The sequence below is a fragment of the Ranitomeya variabilis genome, chromosome 3 (genome assembly GCF_051348905.1).
Source record: "Ranitomeya variabilis isolate aRanVar5 chromosome 3, aRanVar5.hap1, whole genome shotgun sequence".
NCBI lineage: Eukaryota > Metazoa > Chordata > Amphibia > Anura > Dendrobatidae > Ranitomeya > Ranitomeya variabilis.
This window is the reverse complement of record NC_135234.1, coordinates 168,620,689-168,640,828: the sequence shown is the minus strand read 5'-3', so window position 1 is coordinate 168,640,828 and position 20,140 is coordinate 168,620,689. Positions and strand designations below refer to the sequence as shown.

The 20,140-nt window shown below is 43.0% G+C and overlaps 1 protein-coding gene across 2 annotated transcripts in view; it reads right to left on the bottom strand.

Moving 5' to 3' along the window:
* Nucleotides 1-20,140, bottom strand: part of NME7 (NME/NM23 family member 7) — a 339,877-nt gene that overhangs the window by 106,661 nt on the left and 213,076 nt on the right. For both annotated transcript variants that reach the window (XM_077294850.1, XM_077294851.1), the window contains exon 10: nucleotides 13,088-13,189. In XM_077294850.1, the coding sequence (XP_077150965.1) occupies nucleotides 13,088-13,189 (102 nt within the window). The remainder of the gene's footprint in view (nucleotides 1-13,087; nucleotides 13,190-20,140) is intronic.

The window sequence follows — 20,140 nt, the reverse complement described above, 5'->3', positions numbered from 1 at the left end:
TAGTATGTTGCATGTATGTAGTATGTTGCATGTTGTATGTAGTTAGGTCCATATATATTTGGACAGAGACAACATTTTTCTTATTTTGGTTATAGACATTACCACAATGAATTTTAAACAAAACAATTCAGATGCAGTTGAAGTTCAGACTTTCAGCTTTCATTTGAGGGTATCCACATTAAAATTGGATGAAGGGTTTAGGAGTTTCAGCTCTTTAACATGTGCCACCCTGTTTTTAAAGGGACCAAAAGTAATTGGACAATTGACTCCAAGGCTATTTCATGGACAGGTGTGGGTAATCCCTTCATTATGTCATTCTCAATTAAGCAGATAAAAGGTCTGGAGTTGATTTGAAGTGTGGTGCTTGCATTTGGAAGGTTTTGCTGTGAAGTAAACATGCGGTCAAAGGAGCTCTCCATGCAGGTGAAACAAGCCATCCTTAAGCTGCGAAAACAGAAAAAACCCATCCGAGAAATTGCTACAATATTAGGAGTGGCAAAATCTACAGTTCGGTACATCCTGAGAAAGAAAGAAAGCACTGGTGAACTCATCAATGCAAAAAGACCTGGGCGCCCACGGAAGACAACAGTGGGGGATGATCGCAGAATAATCTCCATGGTGAAGAGAAACCCCTTCACAACAGCCGACCAAGTGAACAACACTCTCCAGGAGGTCGGCGTATCAATATCCAAATCTACCATAAAGAGAAGACTGCATGAAAGTAACTACAGAGGGTTCACTGCATGGTGCAAGCCACTCATAAGCATCAAGAATAAAAAGGCTAGACTGGACTTTGCTAAAAAACATCTAAAAAAGCCAGCACAGTTCTGGAAGAACATTTTTTGGACAGATGAAACCAAGATCAACCTCTACCAGAATGATGGAAAGAGAAAAGTATGGCGAAGGCGTGGTACAGCTCATGATCCAAAGCATACCACATCATCTGTAAAACACGGCGGAGGCAGTGTGATGGCTTGGGCATGCATGGCTGCCAGTGGCACTGGGTCACTAGTGTTTATTGATGATGTGACACAGGACAGAAGCAGCCGAATTAATTCTGAGGTATTCAGAGCCATACTGTGTGCTCAGATCCAGCCAAATGCAGCAAAACTGATTGGTCGTCGTTTCATCCTACAGATGGACAATGACCCAAGACATAAAGCCATATAGACATTACCACAATGAATTTTAAGCAAAACAATTCAGATGCAGTTGAAGTTCAGACTTTCAGCTTTCATTTAAGGGTATCCACATTAAAATTGGATGAAGGGTTTAGAAGTTTCAGCTTCTTAACATGTGCCACCCTGTTTTTAAAGGGACCAAAAGTAATTGGACAGATTCAATAATTTTAAATAAAATGTTTATTTTTAGTGCTTGTTTGAAAACCCTTTGTTGGCAATGACTGCCTGAAGTCTTGAACTCATGGACATCACCAGATGCTGTGTTTCCTCCTTTTTGATGCTCTGCCAGGCCTTCACTGCGGTGGTTTTCAGTTGATGTTTGTTTGTGGGCCTTTCTGTCTGAAGTTTAGTCTTTAACAAGTGAAATGCTGCTCAATTGGGTTGAGATCAGGTGACTGACTTGGCCATTCAAGAATATTCCACTTCTTTGCTTTAATAAACTCCTGGGTTTCTTTGGCTTTATGTTTTGGGTCATTGTCCATCTGTAGTATGAAACGACGACAAAACAGTTTGGCTGCATTTGGCTGGATCTGAGTACACAGTATGTCTCTGAATACCTCAGAATTAATTCGGCTGCTTCTGTCCTGTGTCACATCATCAATAAACACTGGTGACCCAGTGCCACTGGCAGCCATGCATGCCCAAGCCATCACACTGCCTCCGCCGTGTTTTACAGATGATGTGGTATGCTTTGGATCATGAGCTGTACCACGCCTTCGCCATACTTTTCTCTTTCCATCATTCTGGTAGAGGTTGATCTTGGTTTCATCTGTCCAAAAAATGTTCTTCCAGAACTGTGCTGGCTTTTTTAGATGTTTTTTAGCAAAGTCCAGTCTAGCCTTTTTATTCTTGATGCTTATGAGTGGCTTGCACCATGCAGTGAACCCTCTGTAGTTACTTTCATGCAGTCTTCTCTTTATGGTAGATTTGGATATTGATACGCCGACCTCCTGGAGAGTGTTGTTCACTTGGTCGGCTGTTGTGAAGGGGTTTCTCTTCACCATGGAGATTATTCTGCGATCATCCCCCACTGTTGTCTTCCGTGGGCGCCCAGGTCTTTTTGCATTGATGAGTTCACCAGTGCTTTCTTTTTTCTCAGGATGTACCAAACTGTAGATTTTGCCACTCCTAATATTGTAGCAATTTCTTGGATGGTTTTTTTCTGTTTTCGCAGCTTAAGGATGGCTTGTTTCACCTGCATGGAGAGCTCCTTTGACCGCATGTTTACTTCACAGCAAAACCTTCCAAATGCAAGCACCACACTTCAAATCAACTCCAGACCTTTTATCTGCTTAATTGAGAATGACATAATGAAGGGATTACCCACACCTGTCCATGAAATAGCCTTGGAGTCAATTGTCCAATTACTTTTGGTCCCTTTAAAAACAGGGTGGCACATGTTAAAGAGCTGAAACTCCTAAACCCTTCATCCAATTTTAATGTGGATACCCTCAAATGAAAGCTGAAAGTCTGAACTTCAACTGCATCTGAATTGTTTTGTTTAAAATTCATTGTGGTAATGTCTATAACCAAAATAAGAAAAATGTTGTCTCTGTCCAAATATATATGGACCTAACTGTATGTTGCATGTATATAGTATGCATGTTGTATGTAATATGTTGTATGTATGTTTGTGTTTTTTTATACATTTAACACATTAGCCGGATGATAGGACTACTACTGTCCCATTATTGGCTAATGTGTCAATCACTGTCATTGTAGCAGGCATAGCCCGATGGGACTTGTAGTCCCATTGGACGATGGCTGCACACACACACACACAGTGCCACACACACCAGCACAGCCAGCAGACCTCCGGACAGGCCGCAGACCACCCGGACAGCCCGCAGACCACCCGGACAGCCCGCAGACCACCCGGACAGCCCGCAGACCACCCGGACAGCCCGCAGACCCGGCACGGACAGCCCGCAGACCAGCCGGACAGCCCGCAGACCCAGCACGGAGAGACGGCAGACCCCTGGACAGCCCGCAGACCACCCGGACAGCCCGCAGACCAGGCACGGAGAGACGGCAGACCCCCGGACAGCCCGCAGACCACCCGGACAGCCCGCAGACCCAGCACGGAGAGACGCCAGACCCCCGGACAGCCCGCAGACCACCGGGACAGCCCGCAGATCCGGCACTGAGAGACGGCAGACCCCCGGACAGCCCGCAGACCACCCGGACAGCCCGCAGACCCAGAACGGAGAGACGGCAGACCCCCGGACAGCCCGCAGACCACCCGGACAGCCCGCAGACCCAGCACGGAGAGACGCCAGACCCCCGGACAGCCCGCAGACCACCGGGACAGCCCGCAGATCCGGCACTGAGAGACGGCAGACCCCCGGACAGCCCGCAGACCACCCGGACAGCCCGCAGACCCAGAACGGAGAGACGGCAGACCCCCGGACAGCCCGCAGACCATCCGAACAGCCCGCGGACCTGCATGGAGAGCTCGCAGACCCCGCCCGCACACACACACAGTCACAGCCCACACTCTTTCCCCCTCCTGAACTGCAGCGTTTCCTCCTCAGCTAAACCGCAGATCTTTTTTACATCTGCGGTTTTGCTGCGGAAGTGCCCGACTCAATGCAAGTCAATGGGTGCAGAAACGCTGCAGTTCCGCACAAAGAATTGACATGCTGTGGAAAAAACAACGCTGCGTTTCCGTGCATTTTTTTCCGCAGCACGTGCACAGCGGATTTGATTTTCCATAGGTTTACATGGAACTGTAGCCCGCATGGAAAACTGCTGCAGATCCGCAGCATCAAAAAAGCTGCGGATCCGCGGTAAAAACCGCAATGTGTGAACATTGCCTTAGGGTTAGGGTTGGGGTTAGAGCTAGGGTTAGGGATGGTGCTAGGAAGAGTGTTGTGTTGGGGTTAGGGTGGTGTTGGAGTTAGTGTTGTGGTTAAGGTTGAGATTAGGGTTAGGGGTGTGTTCGGGTTAGGGCTGTGTTAGGGCTGGAGTTAGAATTGGGGGGATTCCACTGTTTAGGCACACCAGTGGGTCTCAAAACGTGACATGGTGCCTGCCATTGATTCTAGCCAATTTTGCGCTCAAAAAAATCAAACGGTGCTCCCTCCCATCGGAGCCTTGCCATGTGCCCAAACAGTGGCTTTCCCCCACGTACGGGGGTATCACGGTACTCAGGAGAAAATGCACAACAAATTTTGTGGTCTATTTTCTTCTGGTACCCTTGTGAAAATCAGAAAGTTTGGGTCTAAAGTAAATTTTTTGTGAAAAAAGTTAAATGTTAATTTTTTCCTTCCACATTGCTTTAGCTCTCGTGAAGCACCTGAAGGGTTAATAAACTTCTTGAATTTGGTTTTGCGCACCTTGAGGGGTGCAGCTTTTAGAATGGTTTAACTTTTGGGCATTTTCTGTCATATTGAACCCCCAAAGTCACTTAAAATGTGAGGTGGTCCCTAAAAAAAAATTGTTTGACAATTTTGTAGGAAAAATGAGAAATCGGTGGTCAACTTTTTACCCTTATAACGTCCTAACAAAAAAAATTATGTTTCCAAAATTGTGTTGATGTAAATTTGATATGTGGGAAATTTTATTTGTTAACTATTTTGTGTGACACAACTCTCTGATTTAAGGGTACAAAAATACATTTTCTAAATTCTTGCCAAATTTCCGTTTTTTTCCCATAAATAAACATAAGTGATATCGAAGAAATTTTACCACTAACATTAGGTTAAATATGTCACGAAAAAAACAATCTCAGAATAAGTGAAATCAGTTGAAGCGTTCCAGAGCTATAACCTCATAAAGTGACAGTGGTCAGAATTGTAAAAATTGGCTTGTCACTAAGGGGTTAAATGTCAATGCAAAACCCATCAGTGTGCCCTGCATCAATCTTAAAGGGAATCTGTCAGCCTGATTTCACTCCCCAAACTATTTATATGCGCATGAGGCTCTTTTGCAGAAAAGTCCAGCAATACTTTACATGGCCAGTCCTTTCCTCCATTACTGTGAAATCAGAATTGAAATGATGTTCAAATGAGGCTGAAAATTTGAAGCCTATGTCACTCCAGCTCTGTTCCCTGCCCAACACGCCCTCCTCCTGTTTCACTGACTGTTTCTTTGCCTGAATACACAAAACATAAAGTATGTCAGTCAAAGAGGAGGAGGCAGAGCTGGGTAAGGAATAGAGTTGGAGTGACAGTGGTTCTGATCTACAGCCTCATTTGCATATCAATTAAAATGGTGATTTCTCATAAACAGAGGAATGGACTGACTGATTATCATTAAGAACAGGGCCTTGATACACGCCACGGTCAATAGAGAATTCCCACTCACTTGTATGGTAATTTTGACCACAGCTTCACTATCAGCAGTGCCAATCGGGGACAACTTTTCAAGATAGATGCAGATACCATTGGTGGGATTTTCATTGACAATAAATTTATAGTGCATCCTACGACTATGCCATAAATGTATGCGATGGAATAGTCATTAATACGGTGCCTTGAAAAGGTGTTCATACTCTGTGAATTTTTCCACATATTTTCATGCTACACCCACAAACCTAAAATGTATTTTATTGGGATTTTATGTGACATACCAACACAAAGTAGAGAGTATTTGTGAAGTGTAAAGGAAACGATACATGGTTTTTTAAATATTGTAAGAATATAAATCTGAAAATGGTGACCTGCATTTGTATCAATCCCCACAGCATGATGCTGCCACCACCATGTTTGACGGTGGAGATGATGTTTTCAGGGTTATGCGCAGTGTTAATTTCCTGCCACACATAGGGTTTTGCATATAGCCCAAAAAGTTCTACTTTGGGCTCATCTGACCAGAGCATCATCTTTTTCATGCTAGCAGTGTCTCCTACATTTCTTTTTGAAAACTGAAACTGAAGCTTCTTATGGCTTGCTTTCAAAAATGGCTTTCTTCTTGACAATCTTCAATAAATATATGACTAATAGTTGTCCTGTGGACAGATTCTAAAACCTGAGCTGTGGATCTCTGAAGCTCCGCCAGAGTGACCATGCGCCTCTTGGCTGCTTCTCTAATTAGTGCTCTCCTTGTTTGGGATGTCAGTTTAGGTGGATGGTTGTGTCTTCAGTTGTGCCACACTCCTTTCATTTTTGGATGATGGATTGGACAGTACAGAGCTTGGACTTTTTTTTTTTTTTTTTTATAACCTAACCCTGATTTACCTTTCTCTACAGCTTTATCCATAACCTGTCTGATGTATTGGTTTTCATGATAGGTTGATCCCTAATGTTCTCAATCAAACCTCTGAAGCCTTCACAGAACAGCTGTAGTTATACAGAGAATAACTTACACACAGGTAGACTCAATTTACTAATTATATTACTTCTGGAGGCAAATGGTCACTCAGGATGTTATTTAGTGGTATCAGACTACAGGGGGCTGAAAACAAACGCACTTCACAATTTTCAGATTTATATTTTTAAAATAGTTAGAAATGAATACTTTCTCAACGCACTATATGATAATTTATAAATAGGATAGCCTGTAAGATTCTACATATGCTTTATATGTAATCTGATTCTGCTCTTCTATCTAGTAGTTGCCTTTTGTGAACATACCAAATGTATTCTAGAAAGAAGTAAGGGACAGACAGAATAAAGTATGGATGCAAATTCAAACTGCACAAAATTATATATTTTTATGAAGGTTTTGTTATCTTCATTAATGGATCAAATTGCAAAGTGCTTGCAGAAACAAACAACTTTTCAATTCACTACTTATTAAAAATTCTCTCCATTCTCAAGAACGGATGATTTTTTAATTGTATTGTGTACAGTTTGCTTCCCAGGTTACCGGCCACCCTGCACTTTCAGAGTAGCAGCCAGGTATTTAGGTAACGTTTACGGGCTTTATGATTTAGAGCCTCCAAGCTCCACTCTGAAGTTGGCCGGATTGCTGGTTCCAGTCAGGTTCACTCTCTCTGTGCTTCCCCTATGCTGAAGAGGCAAAGCATGAAATGGAGCTCAGACTGGTGGTGCGACCATGCCACTGGTCCAAACTGTCCTTCTTCAGGAAGGGGCTGTCCTTGGTAACTAGGAAGCCATGAGGCAGAGGACAGCTGAGCTCCTGAAGAAAGAAGATGATACAAACCCTGAATACTATGGATAATTGACCACCTATGCTTCCATTACTGTTTCTGCTACCCATTTATTGAGATTTTATTTAAACTACTGTCTGCCCTTTACTCATGTCCACACTTACAGTAAAGTGCCTTTTTCCCCTCTTAGTTCTAGGAGTGTGTAATTCCAGAGATTATTGACCAGACTTTCACTTTTACAGCTGTCAGAGACACTTTGTGTATATTAATATTGCCGTTTATTACGCTTCTATATTCAGATATGAGTATATTGCATTCTACCCATCGAGCACTTTACCGCTATCATTTACAGAAATGCGTTCTATTGAGGTCGTAAGTTGTATCTGTAGTAACATTATACCCTGTCAAACTATCTGATCCATCTACACGGATCCATTTGTCTGATTTCTGTTAACTAGACCATCATCTTATTTTTAGAAAGTCATTAGCTCTAGCACCTGCCGCCATAACTTGGCACAATTTTCTATTTGTTAATGGGATTTAAAGCGAGTCTGTCAGCCCAAACTGACAATGTAAACTAACCACAAAGACGTGTAGTGGATATAACCACCAGAAAAATTGCACCTTAGTGTTGTAATAACTAGCGAGTAATGTCTGCAGAGAAATCTCAGCAACACAGCGCTGTCCGTCACCAGTGAGGGAGGCAGGGCATGCAAGACCAATGGCTACAAGGATGGCACGAGCCACTTAGCCAAACCCAGGGTACACAAGCAGCCTAATTAGCATATATGACTAAACTTCAGTTTCCACAGAATGGAGGCAGCGGTTAGAACACTAAAGGTGACAATTTTTAGGGATATAAGTTTATACTGTCAGTTTGGGCTGAGAGACTCCCTTTAATGCTGTGGGTTTTCCATTTTCAGACTTGCGCTGACTGACTAGCCGGTATAGAGACAAATACTATTGTCATTAGTTACTCACCAGTTGCGGCTTCAGCATCAAGTTCTGTTTCTTCCCTCTCTGGCAGCGGTCTCACTCTACTGCGGTACTGCAAACACCTCTGATGTATTTCTTAGGCCTTTTGAGGGCCAGGTCAGGCATGCAGCGTGCTTATCTATCTACCACATGGCTGGACGTTGTGTACAACAGGACTGTCCAGTTCAGCTTCTTGTTGGGCTATCACACATACAGTACAGACCAAAAGTTTGGGCACACCTTCTCATTTAAAGATTTTTCTGTATTTTCATGACTATGAAAATTGTACATTCACACTGAAGGCATCAAAACTATGAATTAACACATGTGGAATTATATACTTAACAAAAAAGTGTGAAACAACTAAAAATATGTCTTATATTCTAGGTTCTTTAAAGTAGCCACCTTTTGCTTTGATGACTGCTTTGCACACTCTTGGCATTCTCTTGATGAGCTTCAAGAGGTAGTCACCGGAAATGGTTTTCACTTCACAGGTGTGCCCTGTCAGGTTTTCAAGATTTTCAAGATTTCTTGCCTTATAAATGGGGTTGGGACCATCAGATGTGTTGTGCAGAAGTCTGGTGGATACACAGCTGATAGTCCTACTGAATAGACTGTTAGAATTTGTATTATGGCAAAAAAAGGCACCTAAGTAAAGAAAAACGAGTGGCCATCATTACTTTAAGAAATGAAGGTCAGTCAGTCTGAAAAATTGGGCAAACTTTGAAAGTGTCCCCAAGTGCAGTGGCAAAAACCATCGCATAATTCGCTCTACCTGCTGTAATCCCAGCTTTGCTGTTCCAAGCTGCCCGTTTACATATTGAGCTATGCTGTTCTATGATTAAGGTGCCATATTACATATCCAGGTTCTGCGATTTAATGACGAATATAACATCCAGCACACTCCGCTCTATCCTTCCTTGCCTTAGGCGTCAATCATCAAATCCAGTACAACATGCTGTCCAGCATATCCATCTCCTCTGTTACATTCTATTCCTTGCGTCATCTAGCCCAACTGTTGACGTCCTATCCTGCTTGTCTAACTCAGTTTTTTGGAGAAAAGTAAAATAAAATATCTGAATTCTTTTATTCATAAGATTAAAATCCAAAATAATACAACATTTAAATAGAAAACGTAGCCTTGTGAGACAGTTTTTCTACCATAATAGATTTTAATGTTATGAAATAAAGACTTTATGACTTTGAGAATGAATGCTCGACTTTCCTTTTCTACTAACCATATAATTACACTGAGGCTATGTGCACACGTTGCAGATTTAGATGCGGATCCGCAGCGTTTTTGGCTGCACAGATTTGCATAAAATAAGCAGTGTAGTCCACAGCCAATGTTAATCTATGGGAAATGGAGATATGTTGTGCACATGCTGCGGAAAAATCCGCACAGAAACGCAGCTTCTTTTTCCGCAGCATGTCAATTCTTTTTGCGGATCTGCAGCGTTTCTGCACCCATTGACTTCCATTGAGTCAGGCACATGATGTATGATGATGCACAGATGTAAAAAAAATCTGCAGATTTGCTGTGGATGTGGGTGCTAGAAACGCTGCAGATCAGGAGGACGGAAGTGTGTGGGCGGAGCTATGTGCATGTATGTGTATGCGGGGGTCAGCATGTATGTGTGTGTGCCGCTGCCTGCGTGAATCTGTGTTTGTGTGCGGGGCTGTGTGTGTGTATCTGTGTGTAGGCAGGCATCGTCTGATGGGACTACTAGTTCCATCCGGCTATGACTGCTACAGTAACACTATTAGCCAATGATGGGAAAGTAGTCCCATCATCCTGCTAATGTGTTGAATGTTAAAAAAAAAACAAAAAAAAAACCATACAGTACACATATAGTACATACTTACCATATAAATCTAATCACCGAAGCCATCGATCATCTGCAAATAAAATTAAAATAATAAACAAACAATGTACTCCCTGTGTCCGAAGCAATCCATTTAATAACGATTGTCCTATGACGATCTCCTGTGGAGAGCTATCACATGTACAGATGTGACCGCTTTCCAGAGGCTCCAGTGATCAATGACGGAGATAATCCTCCACACTGTATCACTCCGCTGCCAACAGGTCACCTGAGTTCACCTGTCACTTGCGGCACTACAGCGTCAGAATTTTCTCACGGCTGTAGTGTCTTAAAGTGAACTCCGATGATACACTGCGGGAGGGTTATCTCCGGTCATCGGAGGCCCTATAGAGCGGTCACATCTGCTGATGTACCCACTCTATAGGGGAGATCGTCGTGGGACACTCGTTATTAAAGAGGGACTACGTCGGAACAGGGAGTATTTGTGTTAGTTTTTTTAAATTAAAATGTTTTGCAGGTGATCGATGGCTTCAATTGGATTAGGCGTGGAATAAAAATTATGAAAAAATGAGTAGCGTTTTATTTCATTAACCCCTTCATGACCTTGGGATTTTCCGTTTTTCCCTCCCCTCCTTCCCAGAGCCATAACTTTTTTAAATTTTCCATCTATATGGCCATGTGAGGGCTTATTTTTTGCGGGACGAGTTGTACTTTTGAACGACATCATTGGTTTTACTATGACGTGTACTAGAAAATGGGGAAAAAATTCCAAGTACGGTGAAATTGCAAAAAAAGTGAAATCCCATGCGTGTTTTTTGTTGGGCTATTTTGCTAGGTTCACTAAATGCTAAAATTGACCTGCCATTATGATTCTCCAAGGCAGTATGAGTTCATAGACACCAAACACGTCAAGGTTATTTTTTAACTAAGTGGTGAAAAAAAATTCCAAACTTTGCTAAAAAAAAACAAAAAAGACAAACAAACAAACAAAAAAAATGTGCGCCATTTTCCGATACCCGCAGCGTCTCCATTTTTCGTGATCTGGGGTCGGTTGAGGGCTTATTTTTTGCATGCCGAGCTGACGTTTTTAGTGATATCATTCTGGTGCAGATACGTTCTTTTGATTGCCCGTTATTGCATTTTAATGCAATGTCGCAGCAACCAAAAAAACGTAATTTTGGCGTTTCAAATTTTTTTCTCGCTATGCCGTTTAGCGATCAGGTTAATCCTTTTTTTATTGGTAGATGGGCGATTCTGAACGCGGCGATACCAAATATGTATATATTTGATTTTATTTTTATTGTTTTATTTTGAATGGGGCGAAAGGGGGATGATTTAAACTTTTATCTTTTTTTATTTAGTTCATATTTTTTTAAACATCTTTTTTTAAACTTTTGCCATGCTTCAATAGCCTCCATGGGAGGCTAGAAGCTGGCATAGCCTGATCGTCTCTGCTTTATAGCAGAAATCATCAGTTCACTGCTATGTAGCTTAATTACAGGCTTGCAGGGTGGTGCTCACAGCAAGCCGGCATCAGTAACCACAGAGGTCTCAAGGACCTCTATGGTTACTATCCTGACGCATCACTGACCCCCGATCATGTGACAAGGGTCGGCGATGAGCACATTTCCGGCCGGGCGGCCGGAAGCGGTAGTTAAATGCTGCGGCCAGCGTTTGACAGCGGCATTTAACTAGTTAATAGCGGCGGGTGGATCGTGATTCCACTCGCTACTATTGCGCGCACATGTCAGCTGTTCAAAACAGCTGAAATGTCGCGGCTTTGATGTGGGCTCACCACTGGAGCCTACATGAAAGCAGGGGATCTGACCTCACACGTACTATCCCGTCCGAGGTCAGAAAGGGGTTAAAATACTTTTTTCTGGCTGTATCTTTTTTTATCTCATTAATAACTACAGGATGAAAAAATGGATATTCCTTACAATCAAATGTGACATTAACCCCTTATTACCCCATATGCCACCGCTACAGGGCAGTGGGAAGAGAAAGGCTAAGTGCCAGAATTGGCGTATCGTACAGATGGTGCTGGTATTTTTAGCCGGGGAGGGGGGGGGGGGGGAATACCCATGGCTCCATTCTAGGCTTGGAATATCAGCCTGCAGCTGTCTGCGTAGCCTTTCTGACTATTAAAAGAAACCTGTCACCCCAAAATTTGCCTATAAGCTAAGGCCACCGCTATCAGGGACTTATCTATAGCATTCTGTAATGCTGTAGATAAGCCCCCGATGCAACCTGCAAGATAAGAAAAAACAGGTTATATTATACTCACCCAGGGGTGGTCCCGGTTTGGTCCGATGGGCGTCGCATCTTCATAGGATGACGTCCTCTTCTTTTCTTCCTGCCGCGGCTCCTGCGCAGGCGTACTTTGTCTGCCCTGTTGAGGGCAGACAATGTACTGCAGAGTGCAGGCGCCAGGAAAGGTCAGAGAGGCCCTGCACCTTTTTCCTTTTTTTTTTTTACTCTTAATACATTTAGGAGGCCGTAATGGCACAACGTAAATAAAATACGTAGAGTAGGACTGCCCCATTATGAGAATGCTGTGAAGTGGCGGGGCAGCTCAAAGAATTGATCAATTGTTTGCTAAATGTCTCATATTTGAAATACAGATAGAATTTAATATGTGCACTTTATGTATTGTGTCCTGACCATAAGCAGTGCTGGCTTCTCCCCTTTTTTCCCCTTAAAAAAGTCCAATTTCAAATGCAAATTTTAGCAGTTGTCTGAAAGCGGTTTTGCTGTGTAACGAAACCATATCTTAGGTTCTTATAACTATGATAAGTGCCGGGAATGGGAAAGGTATATGACATATATAGAAATCCTTTAGGCTACATTCCTACAATGAGCTTTTAGTGGGTTTTTGATATTGCAGGTATTCTGCACCATTTCTGCAACCATTATGTAAAATAGGTTACTTGCACTTTTTCTAAAACATGCAACATTAAAAAAAACAAGAAAAACAAAACTCATCGTGGGAACATGGTCTTATACACCTATGATGTGCATCATGTAATCCTCAAACGTGATTTACTTACGGGATCTGCAGGCCCACAAAACTCTCTAAATGACTTTGGGGCATCAGGTGCTTGTATTTCCATTGCTAAACAAGGACCAGAGCAAAGTTCAACCACCATTTCCTGTGGAAACGCAAATTATTTCCAGTTACTTGGTAACACATACATCTGAATATATAATGGAAATAAAAATAAACAAGCGATCACATTCAGTCCACAGCTAAAACCTGATAATTTAAGGCAGAGCTTATGTTTTTATATAGATCTGATAGCTTTTACTAACACATTACTGTACAGAACAGACTGCCTAGACCTGGCAGGGCCCCATTGCACGGGAATGTGGGCATGGATGTTTCCTATATTCAATGCCTTTTTATGACAATGTACTCTTATCCTGTTTGTCCATGCCTCATTCATATTTTCATATTTACATTGTAATGAAACAGAATAGATTGATTTCCGAGACAAGAAGAAAACATTGTGCAGAATCAACGTCAATCAAATCTGTTCTGCCAACACTAAAATGTTGGGAGTTTTTTTTATTAAGCACATCCTGAAAACATTATAATGTAAGCAGCATTGCCCCTCATGACACAATATTTTAAGGTGAACATGTCATCAGAAAATAACCGATTTTGTACCTTTTAAAAAATAAGAGATTTTATTGTAAGGGGAATCTGTCAGTAGGATTTCACATCCACAGCTATTTATATTATACGTGCATGTAGCTCTATTATTCACAAGTCCTGCAACGCCTTTACACGGCCAGTCCGTTCCTGCATTACTGAGAATTCAGTGTTTGAATTGATAAGACATGATGGAACTGAAGCCTCTGTCACTCCAGCTCTATTCTCCACCCAGTGTCGCCTCCTCCTGCTTAACTGATGACTTCTTTGCCTTAAGTCTCGCAGCATAGGGACTGTTAGTCAAGCAAGGAGAGGTGGTACTGGGTGGGAAATAGAGCTGGAGTGACAGAAGCTTCAGATTTATCATGTCATATCAATTCAAAGGCTGATTTCTCAGTAACAGAGGAACAGACTGTCTACGTTAAGGTATTATATGTGTTGCGGGTATACAGCAATCCTTCAAGGAGGGAGTGCTAGGGAAGGATTCCACTCCGTTAAGCCAATTATTTAATATCCGCCACTCCAGCAGAAGGATATATGTGCAAAATTTTATTGTGAGAAAATCCAAAAAGGTACAATAGTAAAGTATTTTTTTTCACCAAAACATGGACCTTTATCAGACATGGACTGCCGTACAGTACAGTGAATAAGTACGGCTAGCAATAGAGAAGGAACTTCTCTGTACTCTTCAGCAATATATGTCTGACCAAGGTCCATGTTTTGGGACAGAAACATTGCTACCGTACCTTTTGGATTGCCTCACAATAAAATGCGCACATACATCCTTCTACTGGAGTACCAAGTAACTTTACATACTCATGTAAAGGTACTGCTGGTCTTGTCTTTGGAAGAGCTACATGCACATAAACAGTAAATAATTTAGATGTGAAATCCCCTTTAAATATAGTGATTTAAGAATTTCTCATTATAATGGTTTTTTTTTCACCTTCCATGTCACCAAAAAAATATTTCTGTTCTGTAGAGATTATTTTGCAAGAGTGAAACCTCCAGATTTAAGATTTATTTTTAAAGGGGTTGTCTTGTATCATTAAGAGAGTATATAATATTGAGATTCTGTCTGATCCCAGGAAATGTATATTAATGTTAAAGGGAACCTGTCACCCCCCCAGTCGTTTCAAACTAAAAGAGCCACCTTGTGCAGCAGTAATGCTGCATTCTGACAAGGTGGCTCTTTTAGTTCTGGTTGCTGTAACTTGAGAAATAATCAGTTTTATAATTTGTCTGAAATACCTGCTCCTCAGTCAAGTGGGCCGGCGTTTCCCCCCTGCTTCAGACAGCACACTGCTGTCACTCACATCTTCTTGGCGCCGGGCGCCGCCTCTGCCTCGCTGTTTTCAAAATAGCCGGCGCCTGCGCTCTTATCCCCTGCCTGGTGCAGGCGCAGTGAGCGCTGGCCGTCTTTCCTCATATGCAGCCCAGCTGACTGCGCCTGCGCGGCCGCCCTGCCTGTGATTCCCAGCCCCGCAGTGACTTATGATTTATTCACATTGCGGGGCTGGGAATCACAAGCAGGGCGGTCGCGCAGGCGCAGTCAGCTGGGCTGCATATGAGGAAAGACGGGCAGCGCTCACTGCGCCTGCACCAGGCAGGGGATAAGAGCGCAGGCACCGGCTATTTTGAAAACAGCGGCGAGGAGGAGGCGGCGCCCGGCGCCAAGAAGATGTGAGTGACAGTTGTGTGCTGTCTGAAGCAGGGGGGAAACGCCGGCCCACTTGACTGAGGACCAGGTATTTCAGACAAATTATAAAACTGATTATTTCTGCAGTTACAGCACCCAGAACTAAAAGAGCCACCTTGTCAGAATGCAGCATTACTGCTGCACAAGGTGGCTCTTTTAGTTTGAAACGACTGGGGGGGGGGTGACAGGTTCCCTTTAATAGAGGATGGCATGGGTATACTATATCAGGTTAGGAAACATATTGCATCCAAATGGATTAATCCCTCACCCCCATTAATCAGAGAATTTAAAAATAGAATAAATAATAACATTGGACTGGAAAAAAGGTATATACAAAAGATGTAATACACTGATCAAATTTGAGAGAATATGGGGTCCATGGTTGGATACTCCTAGTCTGCCATTATTGGATACTCCTAGTCTGCCATTATTGGATACTCCTAGTCTGCCATTATTGGATACTCCTAGTCTGCCATTATTGGATACTCCTAGTCTGCCATTGTTGGATACTCCTAGTCTGCCATTATTGGATACTCCTAGTCTGCCATTATTGGATACTCCTAGTCTGCCATTATTGGATACTCCTAGTCTGCCATTATTGGATACTCCTAGTCTGCCATTGTTGGATACTCCTAGTCTGCCATTGTTGGATACTCCTAGTCTGCCATTATTGGATACTCCTAGTCTGCCATTATTAGATACTCCTAGTCTGCCATTGTTGGATACTCCTAGTCTGCCATTGAGAGAGTTGATATTGGAGCAACAGTTTGATTTATTTGGGAATGTCTTACATGATTCTAATGTGACACCTTGATATTTTATAAATATTTACCATGTTTTTAAAAAAGGTTTTATTATTTAACCTATTTTTATTATTTATTTACGGAATATTACAATATTTCAGTCTTTTAAATAGGTCAACTAATAATAATTATTATTAGTTGACCTATTTAAAAGAATGAAATGCATAATGTAACAAACTGTTGTATAAAGGATTTTAAGGTCACCGAATATGGAATAACAGTATGCTGGTTAACTATTCACATTTTTTTCTGGACGGGCTTTGTTGAGATAGGGCGACACGCTGCACTATAAAACAGTAAGACGAGCCTTACAGAAAATGACCCCGGGGGATGATGAAGCCTTTTTGACTGTGTTTGAGCAGGTAGCGGAGAGTGAGAGGCTACCACTAGAACAGTGGGCAGAGGTGCTGGCCCCCTATTTGACCGGTGAACCTCAAAAAGCATATTACGACTTAGCCCTCCAGGATGCAAAAGAGTATGGAAAATTAAAAACTGGAATTCTGGCACGCCTGGGAGTGACAATGTCTGTAAGAGCTCAGTGAGTTCACCACTGGGCGTATGCTGGTGACAAACCCCCACGCCCTCACACTTTGTTGCACCTGGTTCAAAAGTGGCTGCAGCCAGATACTTCCACTCCAGCCCAAATGGTTGTGTGGTGATGGACAGGTTTGTGCACTCCTTTCCCAGGCCAATACAGACCTGGGTTGCCCAGGGCGACCCCAGGAATGCAGGTGACTTGATCTGCCTGGTTGAGAGATACCAGGTTGTGGAGAAATCCCTCTGACGTCACTACTTCCCCGTACTGGGATACCGAAAAAGGGGGTGGGCTCACCACAGAAGGTGGCTAGACCCACAACGGGCGGTATCCCAATCCTGCTGAAGCGTCCCTAAGGCTGTGCTGGAATGGTCCCCAGTCGTGTGCCGTGTCCACCAATGGGGTAATGGTTCTAGGACTGTTGGACTCTGGAAGTCTAGTGAACGTAATCAGACTGCACTGCCCCACCAGTTAATCCCTCATACGTTTGTGGGCATCCGCTGCATAGAGCCCATGAGGTTGGGGTAGTAAAGGACTTAATCCATCCTGTCATCCTGGGGCAGGATTTTGCTCTGTTTTAGAACTTGTGGTAAAAGGGAGATGTACAGAGTGTCCCGGTCAAAAGCCAGGCCCCTCTGAAGGTGACTCCGACAAAATCAGAAGTGAAGGAGTTTCCTCTACACGTCCTTGCTGGAGAGGAGGACGAGACTGTAACAGAGGCGTTTCAGGAACTCAAGCGGGCTCTGTGTAGTCATCCGGTCTTGGTCGCACCAGACTTTAAGAAGGAGTTTGTGTTACAGACCGGTGCTTCAGAAGCTGGATTGAGCGGTGCTCTCACAGGAAATAAACGGAGAAGAGCATCCCATCCTGTATCTCAGCCGAAATCTTTCTTCTTGATTGAAGAAATATACAATTGCGGAGAAGGAGTGTTTGACCATAAAGTGTCCATAGATACACTAAGGTACTACTTTCTGGGCCGTAGTTTCAAATTAGTGTCTGTCCATGCCCCACTGAGATGGTTGAATGAGAAAAAGGATAAGAACGCCAAGTTAACTAGGTGGTTATTAGCTCTTCAGGACTTCTCGTTTCATGTCGAACACAGGCCAGGGAAGTTACACGGCAATGCGGATGCCCTCTCCCAAATTCCCTGTCTAGTGTTTGATGGTGCCAAAACCCCCGGCTTTGGGCAGAGGGGAAAAATATGTGACAGAGTCACTGGCTTTGTGGAGGAAGGGAGGTACATGTCACTGCGCATGCAGCGGTCAGTGATGTGAAACCGGAATGTTTTTGTGTTTCCAGCACACTAGGTGATGAGAGGCTGGTACAGAGTTTAATGGGTCGGTTTTATTTGAGCACCCGTTGTGCAGGTGGGAGGGTGCTCACCGTACCCCTTTTCCCTGCAGGACCTGCAGGTGTATGAGGACCTGCAGTGACCTTATGATCACATGACTTATACATGATATATACCTGGACCTGTGGTATATCTTGTATGTTGGGATCTTTATAACACCCTCTTTGTGTAGCCACATTTCCCTCCGTACACTTGCTTGTTATCCTTAATAAAGTTTTTTCTATAGTTGTAACCATGACCTTGTGTCATCTTTTTCCGGTGTTGCTATTTAATATATGATGATAGGTCATATAGTCCCTGGTACTAATGGTATTAATACCTGATTAATTATATGTAACCATGAGATGTCTCTATATGAGTTATTATGTAATTTTTGCTGTGTTTTGCACAGGACTATATATTGATATGGACTTCAAGGCTAGGGAAATTGCCTGGCGTTCACATATTGAACAAGTGTTTGGAGGTGATGATTCCATCTCCCAGCAGACCAATGATCGTAAATGGGATGAACAAGTGACTGTGTTACAAAATATGGTGGTAAAGCGGACAAAATTATGGTGGAATTGTACCTTTTTGGATAGCTATATGGCCAGGAATATGATACCGCGTGGACTTAGGGTCCGTGTAATACCTACTTTTCCTGTTGAAGACATTGGATTGATTTCTGGTTGGGAGGAGGCATGCAACAATTGTTCTGGTCAATTAATGAAATTACTGAGCGACTACAATAAAAATGTGATTGCTCAGTTGGATGTGTCGATTAAAAGAGCGGAAGAGGATTTGAAATCCTGTGGTACTGTTGAACAGCTGGATGTATTTAATAAACAGATGGGTAAAATCCTGGATAATGTTGTGAAGAAAATTCAAGACACCCAATCTACTAAAATCAACAGGGATCGTCAGGATTATGAGAGTAAGAGGGTGTATTTGTGGAGGAAAGGGAGACAGATGGATGGGCAGATGAGACGTATTCCGTCTCAAACCTCCATCTCATCGGCCAGTGATACCTCCGAACAATCAGCTTCATCTATGACCACTAGGTCAAGAACGACTACTTACAATCAGAGGGATTTTACCTTTCATCCATACAGACGAGATGATTTTTCCTCAGAAACTAGAAAATACAGGAATAAGGTAATTAATCTTAGTACCCACAAGTTCACTGATACAGACCTGAAATTGTTAGAAAAAGGTCTCTCCTTCTCACCTGCGGCACCTTTTGATGTGTTTGAAGCTGTGAAGGATTTGCATCTATTTGCCAGATCTCTGGTGTTTAAAAAATACTTCTTTGATGGTAATCTGGCTGAACTTTTCCCTACAGAAGAAGAACAGGTAGCGTTGCGCACTCTGGAGGAACTGGCTGTAGAACATGATACCCCTGAAGGAGGTATGATTCCTACCTCTATCCGACCTAGGTCGAAAAAATTCCCTCCTCTCTCGTCATGTCCAAGTGTGGACTTATTTGTACAACTAGTGACCAAAGAATTCCGAGATATCCCTAGATATATCTATAGGGATAATTTGACAGTGGAGGAGAGGGGGAGACTTCGTGTCCTTCAGGACCTTGGGGATGTGGTATTTAAACCTGCGGACAAGGGGGGTAATGTAGTAGTATGGCCCAATGTTATGTATGAAAAAGAGGCGTTTCGCCAGCTTCATAATCGGGTCTGCTACCAAAAGCTTACATTTAACCCCTTGTCCGCATACACGAAACAACTTAATGTCATTATTAAAAAAGCTGGGGATGCTGGTACGATCACGAGTGAGCTGGCAGCTGCACTGGTGGTGAGTGATCCTACCATCCCCACTTTTTACCTTCTCCCCAAGGTCCACAAGGACATGAGGACTCCCCCTGGCCGCCCTATTATTTCTGGTAATGGCAACTATTTAGAGAAGGTAAACCAGTGGATTGATTCCAAATTGCAACCATTGGTTGCCTGTTTACCGTCGTATCTAAAGGATACCGGTGAGTTGCTAAGGCGGGTGGATGGGTTACATCTTGAGGAGGATGAATATTTGGTGACGGCTGATGTCGAATCACTCTATACGAGTATTCGACA